This window comes from Siphateles boraxobius, unplaced genomic scaffold, assembly GCF_051911475.1.
Source record: "Siphateles boraxobius isolate OS27281-9 unplaced genomic scaffold, OSU_SipBor_1 70, whole genome shotgun sequence".
Lineage (NCBI taxonomy): Eukaryota > Metazoa > Chordata > Actinopteri > Cypriniformes > Leuciscidae > Siphateles > Siphateles boraxobius.
The window spans coordinates 731,164-750,000 of record NW_027509198.1 but is presented as its reverse complement, the minus strand read 5'-3'; the positions used below and the strand labels follow the sequence as shown (position 1 = coordinate 750,000).

At 40.7% G+C, this 18,837-nt stretch overlaps 1 protein-coding gene across 1 annotated transcript in view; it reads left to right on the top strand.

Annotated features, from left to right (window-relative positions):
* The window catches only part of LOC143724250 (NACHT, LRR and PYD domains-containing protein 3-like), a 391,005-nt gene that overhangs the window by 131,688 nt on the left and 240,480 nt on the right, over nt 1-18,837 (top strand). Inside the window, exons 10-12 of the mRNA XM_077217230.1 lie at nt 5,546-5,719; nt 6,978-7,151; nt 13,403-13,576. Coding sequence (XP_077073345.1) covers nt 5,546-5,719; nt 6,978-7,151; nt 13,403-13,576 — 522 coding nt within the window. The remainder of the gene's footprint in view (nt 1-5,545; nt 5,720-6,977; nt 7,152-13,402; nt 13,577-18,837) is intronic.

Here is an 18,837-nt window from a genome sequence, read left to right as displayed (position 1 = left end):
CCCACACACACCAGCCCTGCCTCACTCCACGGCCCTGCTGGAACACACACAAACACACACACACACATGTTGTGTGATGAAATGTGAGACAATGCGTGCGTTTATGATCCTGCAGAACAGTTTTCCTAAAGCACTGCCCACACTGATGCCGCGATAACTATTAGGGTCGAATCGATCACCTTTCTTAAATATGTGGGTGATGAGTCCTTCAGACCAGATCTCAGGGACGCTTCCGGACCAGAACACCAGATTAAATAATCTAGCTAGAGTTTTAATCATGCTGGGACTGCTGAGTTTAAGCATTTCATTACCAATGTGATCTTGTCCACAAGCTTTCTTTAGTTTAAGATTTTCAATGTGTTCTAATATTTCAGATATTGTTATAGATTTATCTAATGGATTTTGATCATTTTTAATTGTTTTCTCCAAGTCTTCTAATGTTTTCTGTATTTTACTCTGAGGTTGGTTAAGGTCAGCTGGTGCAATTTTTCGGTACAAATTTTCAAAGTAAGATTTCCAAATTGTGCCATTCTGGAGTGACATCTCTAATTTGGGTTTTTCGAGTTTTTTATATAGGTTCCAGAAAGTGTTATGATCTACCGAATCATCAATTTCATCAATTTTGGCTTTAAAATATTTTTCTCTTTTGTTGCACAAAAGTCTTTTGTAATTTTGCAGACAGTCTGAATAAGAAAGCCATAATGTCTGGCTGGACGGGTCTTTGTGCTTTTTGTTAGAGAGTCTCCTCAGCTCTTTCCTGAGACCTGCACATTCATCATCGAACCACACATCCTTTCTTATTCTCTGTTGATTTGCGTTATGTTTGCTTTGCGGTTTAATGTTAGATAGAGTTATCAATGTTTTGAATATGTAATTTAAGTTTTTTGTTGCTAAATTTATTCCATTTATATTTAAAGTGAAATCAGTGGACATAAATTCATCCAGCATTTTTAATATAGTAGGACTGTTCATATTTTCTTTGAATTGATCCGAGTTGGATTGATTCCATTTGAGTTTAGGTTTCAAAGGAAACAGTTTTTCAGAATCAAGTGGGGAAGTTTTAGTTATATCACATGAGGGTTTCAGATAAAGCACAGTTTGGCAGTGATCGGAGATCGGGAGCTGAGGTCTGACTGTGAAGGCATTAATAAAGCTTGGGTCAATATCAGTTATTGAATAATCAACCACACTGGTTCCTAATCTGGAGCAGTAAGTGAATCTACCTAAAGTAGATAATCAATCAATCAATTCCTCGCACTGTTCTGGCGTTTAAGTCTCCGCACCGAGGACATTTCCTCTGGACTGAAAGTGTAAGATGTCAGCCTGTAATGTTGGAAAACTGTCCTCTTCGTAATAGGGAGAGTCATGAGGGGGAATATAGACGGCACAGAGGTAAAGACTGGACTGTGAAATGATGGATTTCACTTCAAGCCAAATAGATGATTTTCCACTTTTAGCAATTTTAATCGAATGTTTTAGATCATCTTTGTGCCATATAAGTATTCCACCTGAGTCTCGGCCACATTTTATTTTAGAGTTTTTTAATGAAGGAACCATAATTTCTTTGTATCCTATTGGACACTGTAAAGTCTCATTACTACGACACCACGTCTCATGAAAGATACAGATGTCCATATCAGTTACACTGCTGAGTAAGTCTTGGTCTGCAGTCTTATTACCAAACGTAGAAGAGTGCAGACCTTGTATATTCCAACTACTGATTTTAAAAGATTTCATGGGTTCTTCTATAATGTGTGTATGTGTATATGTGTGTGTGCGTGTGTTAGTCAGGTTATGTCCTCAGTCTGGAGCAGATGATGTTCAGCAGATGTCTTATCTGGTTGAGTTCAGCGGCTGCAGGGTTCTGGGGTTGTTGAGCAGCCGCTGCGTAGCTCTTGTGTTGTGATGGAGGTCCGGGGGCCGGTCTGGGCCCCGCTGGAGGACGAGGGCTTCTCGGTGTTGTGTAGCTCCTGTGTTGTGATGGAGGTCCGGGGGGCGGTCTGGGCCCCGCTGGAGGACGAGGGCTTCTCGGTGTTGTGTAGCTCCTGTGTTGTGATGGAGGTCCGGGGGGCCGGTCTGGGCCCCGCTGGAGGACGAGGGCTTCTCAGTGTTGTGTAGCTCCTGTGTTGTGATGGAGGTCCGGGGGCCGGTCTGGGCCCCGCTGGAGGACGAGGGCTTCTCGGTGTTGTGTAGCTCCTGTGTTGTGATGGAGGGCCGGGGGACGGTCTGGGCTCTGCTGGAGGACGAGGGCTTCTCACTGTTGTGTAGCTCTTGTGCTGTGATGGAGGTCCGGGGGCCGGTCTGGGCCCCGCCGGAGGACGAGGGCTTCTCGCTGTTGTGTAGCTCCTGTGTTGTGATGGAGGTCCGGGGTACGGTCTGGGCTCTGCTGGAGGACGAGGGCTTCTCGGTGTTGTGTAGCTCCTGTGTTGTGATGGAGGGCCGGGGGCCGGTCTGGGCTCTGCTGGAGGACGAGGGCTTCTCTGTGTTGTGTAGCTCCTGTGTTGTGATGGAGGGCCGGGGGCCGGTCTGGGCTCTGCTGGAGGACGAGGGCTTCTCGGTGTTGTGTAGCTCTTGTGTTGTGATGGAGGGCCGGGGGCCGGTCTGGGCTCTGCTGGAGGACGAGGGCTTCTCGGTGTTGTGTAGCTCTTGTGTTGTGATGGAGGGCCGGGGGCCGGTCTGGGCTCTGCTGGAGGACGAGGGCTTCTCGGTGTTGTGTAGCTCTTGTGTTGTGATGGAGGGCCGGGGGCCGGTCTGGGCTCTGCTGGAGGACGAGGGCTTCTCGGTGTTGTGTAGCTCTTGTGTTGTGATTGAGGACGAGGGCTTCTCTGTGTTGTGTAGCTCCTGTGTTGTGATGGAGGGCCGGGGACCGGTCTGGGCTCTGCTGGAGGACGAGGGCTTCTCGGTGTTGTGTAGCTCTTGTGTTGTGATGGAGGGCCGGGGGCCGGTCTGGGCTCTGCTGGAGGACGAGGGCTTCTCGGTGTTGTGTAGCTCTTGTGTTGTGATGGAGGACGAGGGCTTCTCGGTGTTGTGTAGCTCTTGTGTTGTGATGGAGGACGAGGGCTTCTCTGTGGCTGAGAGCTTCTCTTGTTATCGAAGTTTCTGTTTCTTGCTGTGTTTCCAAGGGCTGTGCTTTTCAGCACTCTGTCGAACACTTTCACTCCTTGCTTATTGAGATGTACGTGGTCATACATATGATGAAGCCGTATGTCTTTGTGATGGGCGAGATGAACATTAGGAATGAGTGCACAGCTTCTGGAGAGTTCCACATTATTCCCGTGGATCACGTGGAAGGGCACGTCGGTGCGTGGCAGCAGTGTGGACAGAGTTATTCTAGCCTCTGGGAAACGCTGTGTGGCTCTGATCGCCACCTCTCTCATCACAGGAGCCACACGGCCCTTCATGGCCCTTAAATCATTTGTCCCTGTGTGGATTATTATGTGCTTGTAGTTTTCATGTTTACTCTCAGACAGGATCTGAAAAGCACTTCTTGTGTTTGGACACCAGATTTTCTTGGCTCTCATGTTTGGTAATAGAAGCTTCTCACTGACATATTTCCCATTCGAGTCAGTCAGGTTAAGAGCGTGTGTCTCTCCCGGGTCCTGTGCAGCGGAGCTGTGGGTCTGGGATGCTGGATCAGTCGAGCAGTGAGGCTCTTCCACTGGTAGCTGTTCAGGTCGAGGATTCTCCATGAGCATCTCTGGACGAATCAAGGGTTTAGCAGAAGATTCTGTAGGTGCTGAAACAAAACTGAGTCTTTCTTTTAGGTCAGTGATGAGTTCATCTTTGGTGCGAAGAACTGACTTTAAGGCAGAGAGCTCCTCCTGCATTTCTTTTCTAACGTCTGTTAGTTGTCTTCCTAAAGTGGATTTTACTTCCCTCAGTTCTTTAGTTTGTTGAAGTTCTGTTGACATTTCTTCTCTGTGTCTCTGCAGATATTCAACTTCTTGTTTTAAGTTCTTTGTCGATTGTCACTTGTTCCATGTTGATGTCTTTCAGGTGGGACAGTATTAACTCTTTTATCTCCACTACTTCTACTTCCAGAAGTGAAAAATTGTCTTTCATTCTTGACATTGGAGATGGGATCGCAGTTGCTGAAGTCACTGTCATCTTCTGGACTGATTTTCCAGGGGAGGCATCAATGTTCATATTCTTGTCCGCTTCATCAGACAGGGCCAGTGTTTTTATTAGTTCAAAATCCTTGATGAAGACCTTGAGAGCAGACTCTGATCCCTGGATCATGGCAGTCCCATTTTGATATAAGTTCAGGGTCAAAAATCTTGTTTCATCATTTTTTTCAGCATCTTCAAATGCTAAGATCTGTCTGCCTTTACAGATGCCTCTTTTCTTGGTGAAGGTGAGATGTTGACAGAAGGCAGTGTGCCACAAAGGGCTGTGTTTGGTGTAAAAGAGCAGGTTGTTCATGACATTGTGATCTTGTAGTTCAGCGAACAGTGTGTCAGGGCTCTCCTTCATCTGCATGTGTCTGAGCATCTGCCTGGAGTGCCCAGAGCTCTTCTGAGGGAGATGAAGAGGCGGGGCCAAGATGAGGGAGATGAAGGGGCGGGGCCAAGATGAGGGAGATGAAGGGGCGGGGCCAAGATGATGCGCTGGCCATCGTTGATTTAGAATATCAACAACCAACTGAAATAACTGTCACTGTTTGATTTGTTTTGTTTTTCATTTCTCAGTGAAGATATAAAATTAGCAAAAATGAGTAAATAAACCAAAAATGGGAAAAAAATGATTTTCACTGATCTCTTTAAAATTCCAGTTGTCCAAAATCTCCAAAAATGTTTTTCTGTGCTGTTCTTTCAAACAGAAATTAGGCAAAAGTCCAAAGAGAGATAAATAGCACGGTCTATTTAAAATATCTTTACCTCTCTTTTCCTGTAAGTTTTCTTGTAGTAGTTGTTGTTGTTTGTTGCTTGATGTTATCCTTTCCAACATGAATATCCTCTTCTGAAGAGGGTTATCCTGTGATCAGCTTCTCTTGAACTTTTCTTCAGATTCAGGTGTGACAGTGTAAAAAAAAAAAAAAAAAAACTGTCCAGATTCAAAAAATCTTTGTTTAGATGTTGTCTAGATGTTGTTGTATGTTGAATCCTCTATTTTCTTTAGCTTTGTTGGCAAATAAATCTTATTTTTCTTGCAATTTATCTGGAGCTCAACTCAAGTGTGACCATCTCTCATGGAATTCTCTCCCTCTCTCTCTCATCTCTCTCTCTCTCCCTCTCTGTCTCTCTCCCTCTCCGTCTCTCTCTCTCCCTCTCTCTCCCTCTCTCTCCGTCTCTCTCCCTCTCCGTCTCTCTCTCTCTCTCCCTCTCTCTCTCTCCCTCTCTCTCCCTCTCTCTCTCTCTCCCTCCCTCTCCCTCTCTCTCCCTCTCCGTCTCTCCCTCTCTCTCCCTCGTCTCTCTCCCTCTCTCTCTCTCTCTCTCTCTCTCTCTCTCTCTCCCTCTCCGTCTCTCTCCCTCTCTCTCTCCCTCTCTCTCTCCCTCTCTCTCTCTCTCTCTCTCTCTCTCTCTCTCTCTCTCTCTCTCTGCTGTAGGTTAAGCTGGTGTTGTATGACAGGTGAAGGTTGTTCTGCTCTGACTTCAGCTCTGAAATCAAACCCATCACACCTGAGAGAGCTGGACCTGAGCGGGAATAATCTAGGAGACTCTGCAGTGAAAAACCTCAGTGATCTACTGATGAACCCACAATTCAAGCTGGAGAAACTACAGTTAGTATCATTATACTGCACAGCAGTGACAGTGTGATTAACGTTTAGTTTAAAGGTGCATTGTGTAATATTTCTGAGGATCTATTGACATGTTTCTACGGTGGCCCTAAACGGACAAACGCGTTTCGTTAATATGTTGCTCTTCGTGCAAGGAAGCAAGTTTAGTTCAGCGAATAAAACACTGACACGATGGTGAACAAGTAACAATAATATTCGCAATAACATAGTTTTACTGAATAATTAAGTAATAATAATTTCTTGATTTATCCTTGTAAAGAAACCTCATTGCTGAACTGTTACTCTCTGCTGTCTCAGACGATGACATATTTTCCTGTCGGCCACCTTAACTTTTGTTGGTTGCAATTCGTAACCTCACCACTAGATGCCGCTAAAAATCACACACTGCACCTTTAAGTTACACTGATTATACCGTAGGATTGCATCTTCTGGGTTCTCATTTATAAAACTGTGTGTAGGATCCTTACTAAAAGTGTATGTGCGCCCAAAGCCAGAAATGGCGTGTGCCAAAAAATATTCACTTATAAAACCGTGTGTACGCCAGAACCTGCGCATATATAAATATGCTGTAGCTCTTCGATCAACTCTTGACGAGTTCTGAGTCGTCCCTGTAAACCGCAGTGAACCGCTGGAGACGCCACCTAGCTACGGGAACATTAATAATCATATTGTTCAAACTACTGCCTTGATCAACAAAAAATTAGTGTCATTTCAAAGCTTAGAGTCTGAACTTTACTATGGATTATGTTGATTTTGGACTCTAGATATTCCTCACAGAGGAACTACATTTTTAATAATGCCTTCCAGGTGTCAAGGGCTAAACAAAAAGGCTAGCTTGTTTCCAAATGCTGCAACTTTTGATTACTTTATGCTATCACCACAAAATTTAATCCAGATGCAGATCACATGTAGGGGAATATATATTTTCCTCATACCTTATTTCCTTCCTGAGTTATGGCATGTCAAATAAGAAAGATATGTAACATTTCCCTTTTCGCACACATTTTTTGTCTTTTATCAGCAGTGTCTCAGCATGAGATTGTCCAAATGTAATATAAAAAAAAAATCTGAAAATATACAGTTTTCTATCAAATGATATCTACCTTTTAACTCTCCCTGATGTAGTTTTGAAGTTTTGAGTCTTTACTTTTGATGTGTGTCACTAAAAATGCCTTCAGGGTTTAAAGGGTTAATAAGATGTTCATCATTGATCTGAGTCATTTTCTCTTTCTGTCTTCAGTCTGAGTGATTGCAGTATTACAGAGAAACAGAGTCTCATCCTGACTTCAGCTCTGAAATCAAACCCATCACACCTGAGAGAGCTGGACCTGAGCGAGAATAAACTAGGAGACTCAGGAGTGAAAAACCTCAGTGATCTACTGATGAACCCACAATTCAATCTGGAGAAACTACAGTTAGTATCATTATACTGTACATTATTACTGTTTAGTTTATTTTAAGCAGTATCGGCTGGTGAAAAATATCATCAGGTCTTTCAGCGTTGTGGCTCTTCCTCAATCCGTCAAGCATCCACCCTTCTCTCATTCAAAACCTCTTAAAAACAATGTTTTTCTCTGTATATTACTCTTCAGCGCACAGTCTGTAAATTATACCTTATTATATGTTGTTTGTTTGAATCCCTCTTTGTTAGTATCTTTAACCAAACTCTGTAAGTGACTTTGTGTATTACTCTCTGGCCTTGGTGTGTGTATTGTGCTTTAATGTTGATGTTGTTGTATTGCTTAACCCAGTGGTCCTCTTAGAGTGTTTTACCCCTGAGGCTTTTAACCTCCTCCTGCGTACCGCTCTCTGCACTCACTCCTTCAGTAAGGACAATATTTGCCCCTTAAATCCACATTTCCAGTGCATTTTTTACCTTTATAACATAAATAATGCTTCAAATAAAAAAATGTTCAATAGAGAAATATGCAATAATTGTAAAAACGAAGTGACGCTTTTAAATATTAAATTAAATCTGCCAGTATGTGGGAATTTATCTGCCAGTATGTGTGCCAGAAAAAATAGTCCCTGACCGTAAACAGCAACAGAAGTTACACACATATTTTCTCCATTAGATGAAGACAAAGACTGTCTTTATGAGTGAGTCAGTCAGTAGAGAAGACTTTTATATTGAAAGGACTCAAACTTGTGAACACGGAAAAGCAAGACACAACTGATAAATGACTCGGGCTGGGAAACCCCTTGACTGTTAAAAGAACAAGATATCGCAGCGGACATTCAAACTGATTTATTTATTATGAATATAGGTCTGACCTGAAGGAAAATGCTATATCTACTGTAAATACAGGAACACTCGCTTACTCGATCTCTCACAATACTCTACTCTATAAGCTTCAATGAACAATATCAGTGAGATCAAACATGTGTTTACGTTGCTAAGAGTGGTTGCTAGGGGTGTTGTGTAGTGATACATAGAGCCGTTGCTAAGAGTGGTTGCTAGGGGTGTTGTGTAGTGATACATAGAGCCGTTGCTAAGAGTGGTTGTTAGGGGTGTTGTGTAGTGATACATAGAGCCGTTGCTAAGAGTGGTTGCTAGGGGTTTTGTGTAGTGATACATAGAGCCGTTGCTAAGAGTGTTTGCTAGGGGTGTTGTGTAGTGATACATAGAGCCGTTAGGCGGTCATAGCCATGTTTATCGTGAATAAAACACAGATATTGACCAATCAGAATCAAGGATTGAAACTAACCGTTTTATAATTGGATGTAAACTACACTTTAAAATGACTAGAAATAAATTGTCATTCATGTACAGTAGGGATGCACGATATTGGATTTTGGCCGATATTCGATGTGCCGATATTTTCAAACTCATTTTGGCCGATACCGATACCAATATACAGGTCCTTCTCAAAAAATTAGCATATTGTGATGAAGTTCATTATTTTCCATAATGTAATGATACAAATTAAACTTTCATATATTTTAGATTCATTGCACACCAACTGAAATATTTCAGGTCTTTTATTGTTTTAATACTGATGATTTTGGCATACAGCTCATGAAAACCCAAAATTCCTATCTCAAAAAATTGGCATATCATGAAAAGGTTCTCTAAACGAGCTATTAACCTAATCATCTGAATCAACTAATTAACTCTAAACACCTGCAAAAGATTCCTGAGGCTTTTAAAATCTCCCAGCCTGTTTCATTACTCAAAACCGCAATCATGGGTAAGACTGCCGACCTGACTGCTGTCCAGAAGGCCATCATTGACACCCTCAAGCAAGAAGGTAAGACACAGAAAGAAATTTCTGAACAAATAGGCTGTTCCCAGAGTGCTGTATCAAGGCACCTCAGTGGGAAGTCTGTGGGAAGGAAAAAGTGTGGCAAAAAACGCTGCACAATGAGAAGAGGTGACCGGACCCTGAGGAAGATTGTGGAGAAGGACCGATTCCAGACCTTGGGGGACCTGCGGAAGCAGTGGACTGAGTCTGGAGTAGAAACATCCAGAGCCACCGTGCACAGGCGTGTGCAGGAAATGGGCTACAGGTGCCGCACTCCCCAGGTCAAGCCACTTTTGAACCAGAAACAGCGCCAGAAGCGCCTGACCTGGGCTACAGAGAAGCAGCACTGGACTGTTGCTCAGTGGTCCAAAGTACTTTTTTCGGATGAAAGCAAATTTTGCATGTCATTCGGAAATCAAGGTGCCAGAGTCTGGAGGAAGACTGGGGAGAAGGAAATGCCAAAATGCCTGAAGTCCAGTGTCAAGTACCCACAGTCAGTGATGGTCTGGGGTGCCATGTCAGCTGCTGGTGTAGGTCCACTGTGTTTTCAAGGGCAGGGTCAATGCAGCTAGCTATCAGGAGATTTTGGAGCACTTCATGCTTCCATCTGATTTCATTTTTCAGCACGACCTGGCACCTGCTCACAGTGCGAAAACCACTGGTAAATGGTTTACTGACCATGGTATTACTGTGCTCAATTGGCCTGCCAACTCTCCTGACCTGAACCCCATAGAGAATCTGTGGGATATTGTAGAGAAAGTTGAGAGACGCAAGACCCAACACTCTGGATGAGCTTAAGGCCGCTATCGAAGCATCCTGGGCCTCCATAACACCTCAGCAGTGCCACAGGCTGATTGCCTCCATGCCACGCCGCATTGAAGCAGTCATTTCTGCAAAAGGATTCCCGACCAAGTATTGAGTGCATAACTGAACATAATTATTTGAAGCTTGACTTTTTTTTTGTATTAAAAACACTTATTTTATTGGTCGGTTGAAATATGCAAATTTTTTGAGACAGGAATTTTGGGTTTTCATGACCTGTATGCCAAAATCATCAGTATTAAAACAATAAAAGACCTGAAATATTTCAGTTGGTGTGCAATGAATCTAAAATATATGAAAGTTTAATTTTTATCATTACATTATGGAAAATAATTAATTTTTTCACAATATGCTAATTTTTTGAGAAGGACCTGTATATACACATTTTTCCCCTGATATAAATTTTGATTTTACTGAAGAGAAATCAAATCAAAGTCTCTCTCCTGTACTACCTTTACCTTATTACACTCATGTGTTGTAGATAAGGCAACACACAAGACAAACAACATTTGATTCTACCATAAATATATAATTTTACAAATGTAGAGAGATATTCACCCCTGAAAAATAGATAAATTATTTCACTTAGAATGAATGAAGAGAATAAATGATATGCCTGTGCCACATTTTATTTTTAAGTTCAGACTTCAAACTTCAGTCCTTAGGAGTAAAATAAATAAAAATACATTTTTAAATAAAAAAAAATTACCCATCATCTCCTACTTGAACAGGTCTGCCAAATGCTTCCCATACATTGGTCAAGTGCACAAAAAAAGCAGCTGTAGTCCAGACCTACTCTTCAGACCCACTTTAAAATATAATCAAACTTAAAACCAAGCTACATATATTATCTTGTAAACCACAGACAGTCCTGTAACAACTCAGTGACAAACAGTGTGCTCTGTATTGCAAAAAAACTACAAGGACGTTTTATCCTTCACTTGAACTTGAGTCGTACAAACCTTTTCAGTCCAACTAACTAGGTTGACAACTTCAGCTGACCAGTAGGCTTCTGTTCAGCTATTTTTTTAATACCAGAGGTAGATTTTTCTTCACAAAAATGAGCACCTCTGCTTTTTCACCGTCCATTCGGTTTCTCTTTTCGTCTATCACATCAGAGGCAACGCTAAACAGCCGTTCACTGTCAACACTTGTGCAGGGCGCACACAGGTACTTGCGTGCAGCAGAAGCGAGGGCAGGGAAACGGGCCTTGTTGCATTTCCAGTACTCCAATGGACTGTCGTTCCTGGGAATTGTGGGTTCAGCCAGGTATGAGGCGACCTATGAAGTAACAGAATAATTACTAAATCACTTACTGATTTTTTTTTACTTTATGCTTTTTAGGCATTAACAGAGCACTTGTTTTTTTTTGTTTTTTTTTGATTTCAGAAATCAAACGATTTATTAGTTGCAAGTTTATTATTAATACACAGGCCGCATTATGATAAAAAGGCTATTATGTATGTTATGACATTGCAGAATAATAATCGAGAAAGTTACATTATTAATTAGGACGCTTTCGGTCCTAAAGTGAAATATTCAAAAAAAAAAAAAAAAATTTTAAATAAAAACTACATTTGTGCATGTTTGATGCTTACCTGTGATGCGGCCTCGGTCTTGTCTTGCTCCTCAAAAATGACATTTTCCTCCAGAATTTCTTCATACATATCCAGCAGTGATCCTGTTCGGGTCCTCTTCTCTGGGGGATCCTCTGTGCTGACATCTGCACTGCCGTTCATGTCATTCAAAACTTTGAGCAACAGGTCGCGAGCACTCCTCTTTTTTTCCACGTCAAAAAAATACCTGTCTTTGTAGCGGGCATCAAGCATGGTTGCAACCGAAGTGCCTCACACTGCACACCGTTGAAGCGGTGATTGACGGCTTCCAGCAGGGTAGTTTTGGTGGTCTGCACGCCTCTGTCCGTGTCACTCGGCCGGCCAAGCAGTCGTGTCAGTGCCACAACTGCGGGGATCACATCAGCAGCAGAGGCCTCTGCAGAACTTATATCTCTGGTCAGCTGCTCAAAGGGGGCGAGAAGTGTTATCATATTTTCTAGAATCCCCCACTGATTTGCCGTCAAAGTTGCAGGAAGCTCGAAATCAGCGGCGTAAGCACCTAGTGCCCTCTTCTGCTCGACCAAGCTTCGCATCATATAAAATGTCGAATTCCATCTGGTAGCGACGTCTTGTTGAAGTCGTTTTGCCGACATTCCGAGCTCTTTCTGTACATCCCCCAGCCGACTGTATGCCAGCTGGGAGTGCTTGAAATGTCTTGAAAACTATTCTCCTCCCCACCGCCACAACATCCGCCACGCTGCGCTGAGACAGGACACCTTCATGCACTGCCAGTTGCAGCGTGTGTGCCATGCACGGTAGACTTGCCACACCAAACTCCACCATAGCTTTAGCCATGTTACGGGCATTGTCACGTAGCACGACATGCACGCGTTCTCTTTCTATTTTCCATTTCCCTAACATATTATCAAACGTGGATGCAATTGCAGCTGCTGTGTGAGAACCGGAGAATTGCTGCGAGTGTAGGACAGCTTTTTTAATGGTGAAGTCTTCGTCTATCCACTGGGCAGTGAGGCTCAACATGCTAATAGGACTCACGCTTGATGACCAAATGTCTGTGGTAAAGCTAATGTGACTAGCGCAGACAAGAAGCTTTTCAATGTGACTGGCAACCACACTCTGTAATTCAGGTAAGGCCACATCAGAAAAGTAGCGCCGGCTAGGCATAACATACCGCGGCTCTAGGTGCATCATTAGCCTGCTGAAGCCAACGTCTTCCACCACGCTGAACGGCTGGTTATCAAGAGCAATAAATTCAATGATTTTTTTGTTAAGTTCTTTTACCTTTGGATGGTCGCTGCTGTATTTTCTAGCTTTGTCAAAGGACTGAAGTAGAGGCTGCTGATGGGGTTTTTTTGCCGGTGTTTTTCCCCCCTTACTTTTCAAAAAGTCTTGGTGCTGCTCAGGATGACGGCTTTTAAGATGCGTAATCATGTTTGTAGTGTTGAACGAGTGTTGTTTTGCGCCTCCTCGCATTACTTGTGCTTTACAAGTACTGCAAATAGCAAGTTTGTTATCTGTTTCACAGATCTCGAAATATCTCCACACAGCTGACATGTTAGTGGCGCTCTACGTTCACGGTCGTCACGTGCGCATAGTAAACCCGCCACCTTATCGGCAAGGCTCATCGGCAGAAATATTAATATCGGCCGATGATGATCATTTTAAGCTTTTATCGGCCGATACCGATGTCGTGCCGATATCATCGTGCATCCCTAATGTACAGGATTATCTGATGATGAAAATTTGAAATCAGTCCATTTAAATGTTAACTTTTCTATTGTTTCTATATTGATCCTATATATTAATCTACAGTGATAAGTTCACTTATTTGTGGAGTGAGGACGGATCCAGACTTGTATTGTAACTAGTTTCCTCAAATGCTCCTGTCTTGGATTATTCATATCATTAAGTTTCCATGATTTTGCTGGAGTATTAGTGACTGTATGGCATTTATTAATGATGTTTTTAACTCACACATGAACTGAACATGGATCTGAGTCATTTTCTCTTTCTGTCTTCAGTCTGAGTGATTGCAGTATTACAGAGAAACAGAGTCTCATCCTGACTTCAGCTCTGAAATCAAACCCATCACACCTGAGAGAGCTGGACCTCAGCTGGAATAATCTAGGAGACTCAGGAGTGAAAAACCTCAGTGATCTACTGATGAACCCACAATTCAAGCTGGAGAAACTACAGTTAGTATCATTATACTGCACAGCAGTGACAGTGTGATTAAAGTTTACTGTTTAGTTTAAGTTACACTGATTATACTGTAGGATTGCATCTTCTGGGTTCTCATTTATAAAACTGTGTGTAGGATCCTTACTAAAAGTGTATGTGCGAACGAAAGCCAGAAACGGCAGTTTAAACCAAAACACTTTATACTCAATATCTCATGAAGAGTCTGTGTTCACATTATATTTGTGTAAAATTCTTCCCGTTAGTGATTTGTTTGTAAAATAATCTCTCTTCCTCTGTTTGTCTTTCTAGTCTACAGAACTGTGGCATTACAGATGTTTCTTCTTTATCTCAGTCTTTGACTAACTCAAAAGCACTGCAGTTTTTAAAAGAGCTTGATCTGAGACACAATGAGATAGGAGACTCAAAGCAGCGGCTCAGAGACGTGATACGAGACTCAAACTGTGTCCTGAGGTGAGGAAACATCACTTTATGATATTAAAGAGATCTTCATTTACCTCTGATATCTGAACAAACCTTTCAAACATTCGTGAAAGGAAATTTTCCTTAAGCTTTATTGCAACACTTGTGGTTTGTGTGAGAACAAAATGTAAAGTTGATTAAAATGTTTAACACAAAGGAGGAAAGAGAACAAAAGCACACTGTCACAGCTTTATACATCAACACCTGCTTTATTAACTGTGTCAGTAATAGTGAATCATTTCAGTGTGAAACAGACTTGGTCAGATTGTAGGAAACGCATCACTCCTGCTAAATCAGTGCAGTTCCAGCTTCAGCTCACAGCGTCCAGCTCACATGAGAAATGTCTCTGTCTCTAGTGTGTTTTTATTGTGACAAGCAACACATCACACTACTCTACACTTACTTTACTCTCAGTTATTTACTAAAAGTAATTTTCACTTTGTTCCACTGAACACTGATTGTTCTCTCTTCTGGTTTCTCCTTAGAGAGTAGATGAAGATCGATCACCAAACGTCCCTATAATTCATTTCATCAGTTTAAATCTGTGAGACGGAGATGAGAGGATCAGTAACCATCAGGAGATCCACAGAAGAGCCTCATTACTGTCTATGAGGAGAAATAAATGTGTGATTAGTGTGTAAATGTGTTTCATACAGGTGGAAGAGACTCAATTAAATAATGCAGCATATGTGTTAGCATGCGTATTAGAAACATGTGATATTGAATGATTAATGTTGGTTTAGTATTCAGCCAAATGATGGTTTAGTTTTATTTAAAGGAGGAACAGAGGAAGCGGCTCAGATGAGTCTGTCTGCAGAAATCTTCAGTTTAAGGCCTACTAATATAATAATGTCTGGATTGAACTCATACATAATGATTAAAATGTTTCTTATCATAAATGTGATTGTCAAGTATAGCACATACATGTATCATATGATACAGTTGTGGTCAGAATAATTGGCACCCCTGGTAAATATGATCAAAAAATTGCTGTAAAAATACAAATTAAATCTTTTTGATCTTTGATCACATTATGAAATAAATGTTTTTCCCCAAAACACATTGGCCATAATAATTGGCACAATTTTATTAATTATTGCCTTTCTGCAACCTCCTTTTGCCAAGATAACAGCTCTGAGTTTTCTTCTATAATGCCGGATGAGTTTCCTTTGATGAGAACCCTCCTAAACAACATGTGGTGATGTACGGGGTGTTTGATATATATTTTTAGGCTTTCTGACCCCCAAGACTCAACTAATCTCTGCAATTCTCAATCTGTGATCCTTAAAGGGTCTTTGGTCACTCAAACTCTCCTCATCATTGTGCATTAAAACAATATAGACACGATATAGAACTTCTTAATTATTACCTTGATGTTTGAAATGGGGATTTTCAATTCTTTAGCTATTTTCTTACAGACACTTTCTATTTTGTGAAGCTCAACAATCTTTTGCTGCACATCAGAACTATATTCTTTGGTTTTACTCATTGTGATGGATGATTAAGGGAACTTGGTCTTTGAGTTTCCTCATATTTAAACTCCTGTGAAACAAGTCATAGCTAGACAATGTCATGTTTAGTTTGGAGAAAAAACATTTCATAATGTGACCCCCCACCCTCCACTTTCAAATCTTTTACTTCTAATTACTTTACTTCTTTTACTTCTACTAATGAAAGATTAGAGTTTTGTGAAGTTTTTGAATGAAAGATCAAAAGGATAAACAAGGCATATTTATTTTTACAGCCATCTTTGATCATATTTACCAGGGGTGCCAATAGTCCTGACCACAGCATTATATAGTCTACAATGTGAAATGTGCATGTTTTCTTTAGAACTCCATCTTGTAGCCTTGAGTTTTTTTCTTCAAAACCATGTGAAAATCATATTGATCACTTATTCATACATAACAATAATCATTCTAAGTATTAGAAGTAATCTTAATCTGACTATACATTTTCTTTACACAAAGACTTTACTTTACTTATCTTTAGACCTACACTACCGTTCAAAAGTTTTAGATCCGTAAGTTAAAAAAAGAAAGAAAAATAAATATCTTCTGCTCACCAAGGCTGCATTTATTTGATCCAAAATACAGCAAAAACAGTGATATTGTAAATATTTTTACAATTTAAAATAAATGTTTTCTATTTAAATATACTTTAAAATGCAATTTATTCCTGTGATCAAAGCTGAATTTTCAGCATCATTACTCAAGTATACAGTTACGTGATCCTTCAGAAATCACTCTAATATGATGATTTGATGCTCAAGAAACATTTATGATTATTATTCATCTTGAAAACAGTTGTGAAAAAAATCAGGATTCTTTGATGAACTGAAAGTTCAAAATAACATTTATCTGAATAGAAAGATTTTGTTACATTATAAATGTCTTTACTGTTACTTTTGATCAATATAAGGCATCCTCATTGAATAAAGTATTTTTTTTACTTTAAAAAACAACAACAAACAAACAAACAAACAACAACAAAAAACTAAACTCTTACTGAGCCCAAACTTTTGAACGGTAGCGAATAATGTTACAATAGATTTCTATTTCGGATAAATGCTGTTCTTTTGAAATTTATTTTCATCAAAGAATCCTGGAAAAAAATGTACACAACTGTTTTCAACATTCATTATAATAAGAATTGTTTATTGAGCATCAAATCAGCATATTATAATGATTTCTCAAGGATCATGTGAAACTGAAGACTGGAGTAATGATTTACACCACAGGAATAAATTGCATTTTAAAAATATATCCAAATAGAAGTCTGGAAATAGTCCAAAAAATATAAATAAAAACGTACTCATCTGAAATAGTATCCATGGCTGGATCAAGTCACTCTTCAAAATGCAAACGTTCATCATCAGAGTCTCGCTCTCCTTCTGAGGAAAATGTGAACTCTTCGTCAATATCCTGGATGAGCTGAAGATCTTCATCACCTGTGTAACGTTATCTTCCAAACGCGCAGGAAAGGGAATGAATCTGATGATAAAACTTGATGCTTTCTAAGGCATTGTTGGGGGCGTTTACCATTTTGTATAGATCACCTCGACACATTATCTTATGAATAACGCGCTCTGTGTGTGTGTGTGATCACATTAACCATAATTAGCTGAGCCAGTGGAAACTGTACATCTCTTTAGTTTCATACAGATTACATTGCAAGAGAATATTTGTTTTAAATGTGAATTATTTATTTAAAAATAAACATTTCAAGCTTTCTTTAGACGTACGTTTCATGTTTGTGCGATAAGTATTCGCTGAGTTTCAGTTCATTATTCAGAAAGTTCTTCAGGCTCAGAGGGTTAAGCCGTGTGGAAGCTCAACTCAGTGGATCACTCACACTTTAAAAAAAAGACGGGTTTGAGGTAAAGGGATGAGTAGGCAACTTCGGACAGGCTAGCGATAGCAAGCTAGCTTTGAAAGCGTAAGATCCCACCCTCCCTTCAGAGCGTCTCCAAAGCCACGACTCCTTCAAAACACATGAACACACACAGCAGAGTCTGCAAAGCATCACGAGACGAGAGACAGCAGTAAATTACCTCATGTCTCAAAGCACATAACATTTAATTAATGACGAACGTAAACAACTTACAGAGCTCTAGTTGTACCACCTGACTGCTGCAGATTCATTTCGGCGTTGATAGTGTTGACACAGAAACACATAAATCTGAGTCTGAGGACGTGAACAGCTCCGGTTACGGCATGAACTGGTTGTTTAGGTTCAGGAGGAACTTCTTGAGCTTAACTTCTCGTATCTTGTTATACGATCTTGACAATGCGTTTGAGACGACATCGGTTATTATATTTTTAGAAGCTGATTTCAGGTGGGGTTTAGCGATGCTGAATCCTCTTTTTAACAGTGGTATGGCCATCCTAAACAAGCCTCTGAAAAGGCCTCCTAGACCCGCCCCGTACATAACAGCATGGCATAGCTTCTTAAAAACAAAGCAATACGGAGCTACAATGTAATTAACTCAGAAAGGAAACCGCTGTGCAACAGTGAAAATGGGCCGTCCGTGCAAAATGGGAAATGAGGGACAAAGGAAATGTCTTATAACCACTTCATGATATCTTATGGCTGTTTAAAAGAAGACAAAGGCCAGTCATAAGATGTAGTATGATACTGTGCAGATCTTAACCCTCTGGGGTCGACAACCGTGCGTTTAGCTGGATTTTCTTCACATAGCCGCAAAATATAGTGAGCCGGCGTTCTGACGCAGAACCTGGAAACACTGCACTGTGTTTACTACGTCAACAGCGTAGAGGAATGACATGGAAGAGATTCTTGAATCAAGTCATTATTTTTGTGTGTTTTTTTAGCACAAACATTATTCTCGTTGCTTCATAACATTAAGGTTGAACCACTGTAGTCACATGGACTATTTTAACGATGTCTTTACTACCTTTCTGGGCCTTGAAAGTTGCAATGACGTTACTGCCTATGTGTGGTTCAGAAACCTCAGATTTCATCAAAATTATCTTAATTTGTGTTCTGAAGATGAACGAAGGTCTTACGGGTTTGGAACGATGTGAAGGTGAGTAATTAATGACAAAAAAATATTTTTGGGTGAACTAACCCTTTATGTGACATCTTGCTTTCTTTTCAGGCAGTCGTCTGATGTTAGCCAGATTTTTAAAACCTGAACTGTTGGACACTTGTATTTATAATGACATCAAACTTCTGAAACTAATTATATTTTAAAGGTTGTAGTAATTTTTTCCTTTTTGACCCACTTTTATTTTTTAAAGAATGGTCTTTTGTATCTTTTTGTCATTGATTG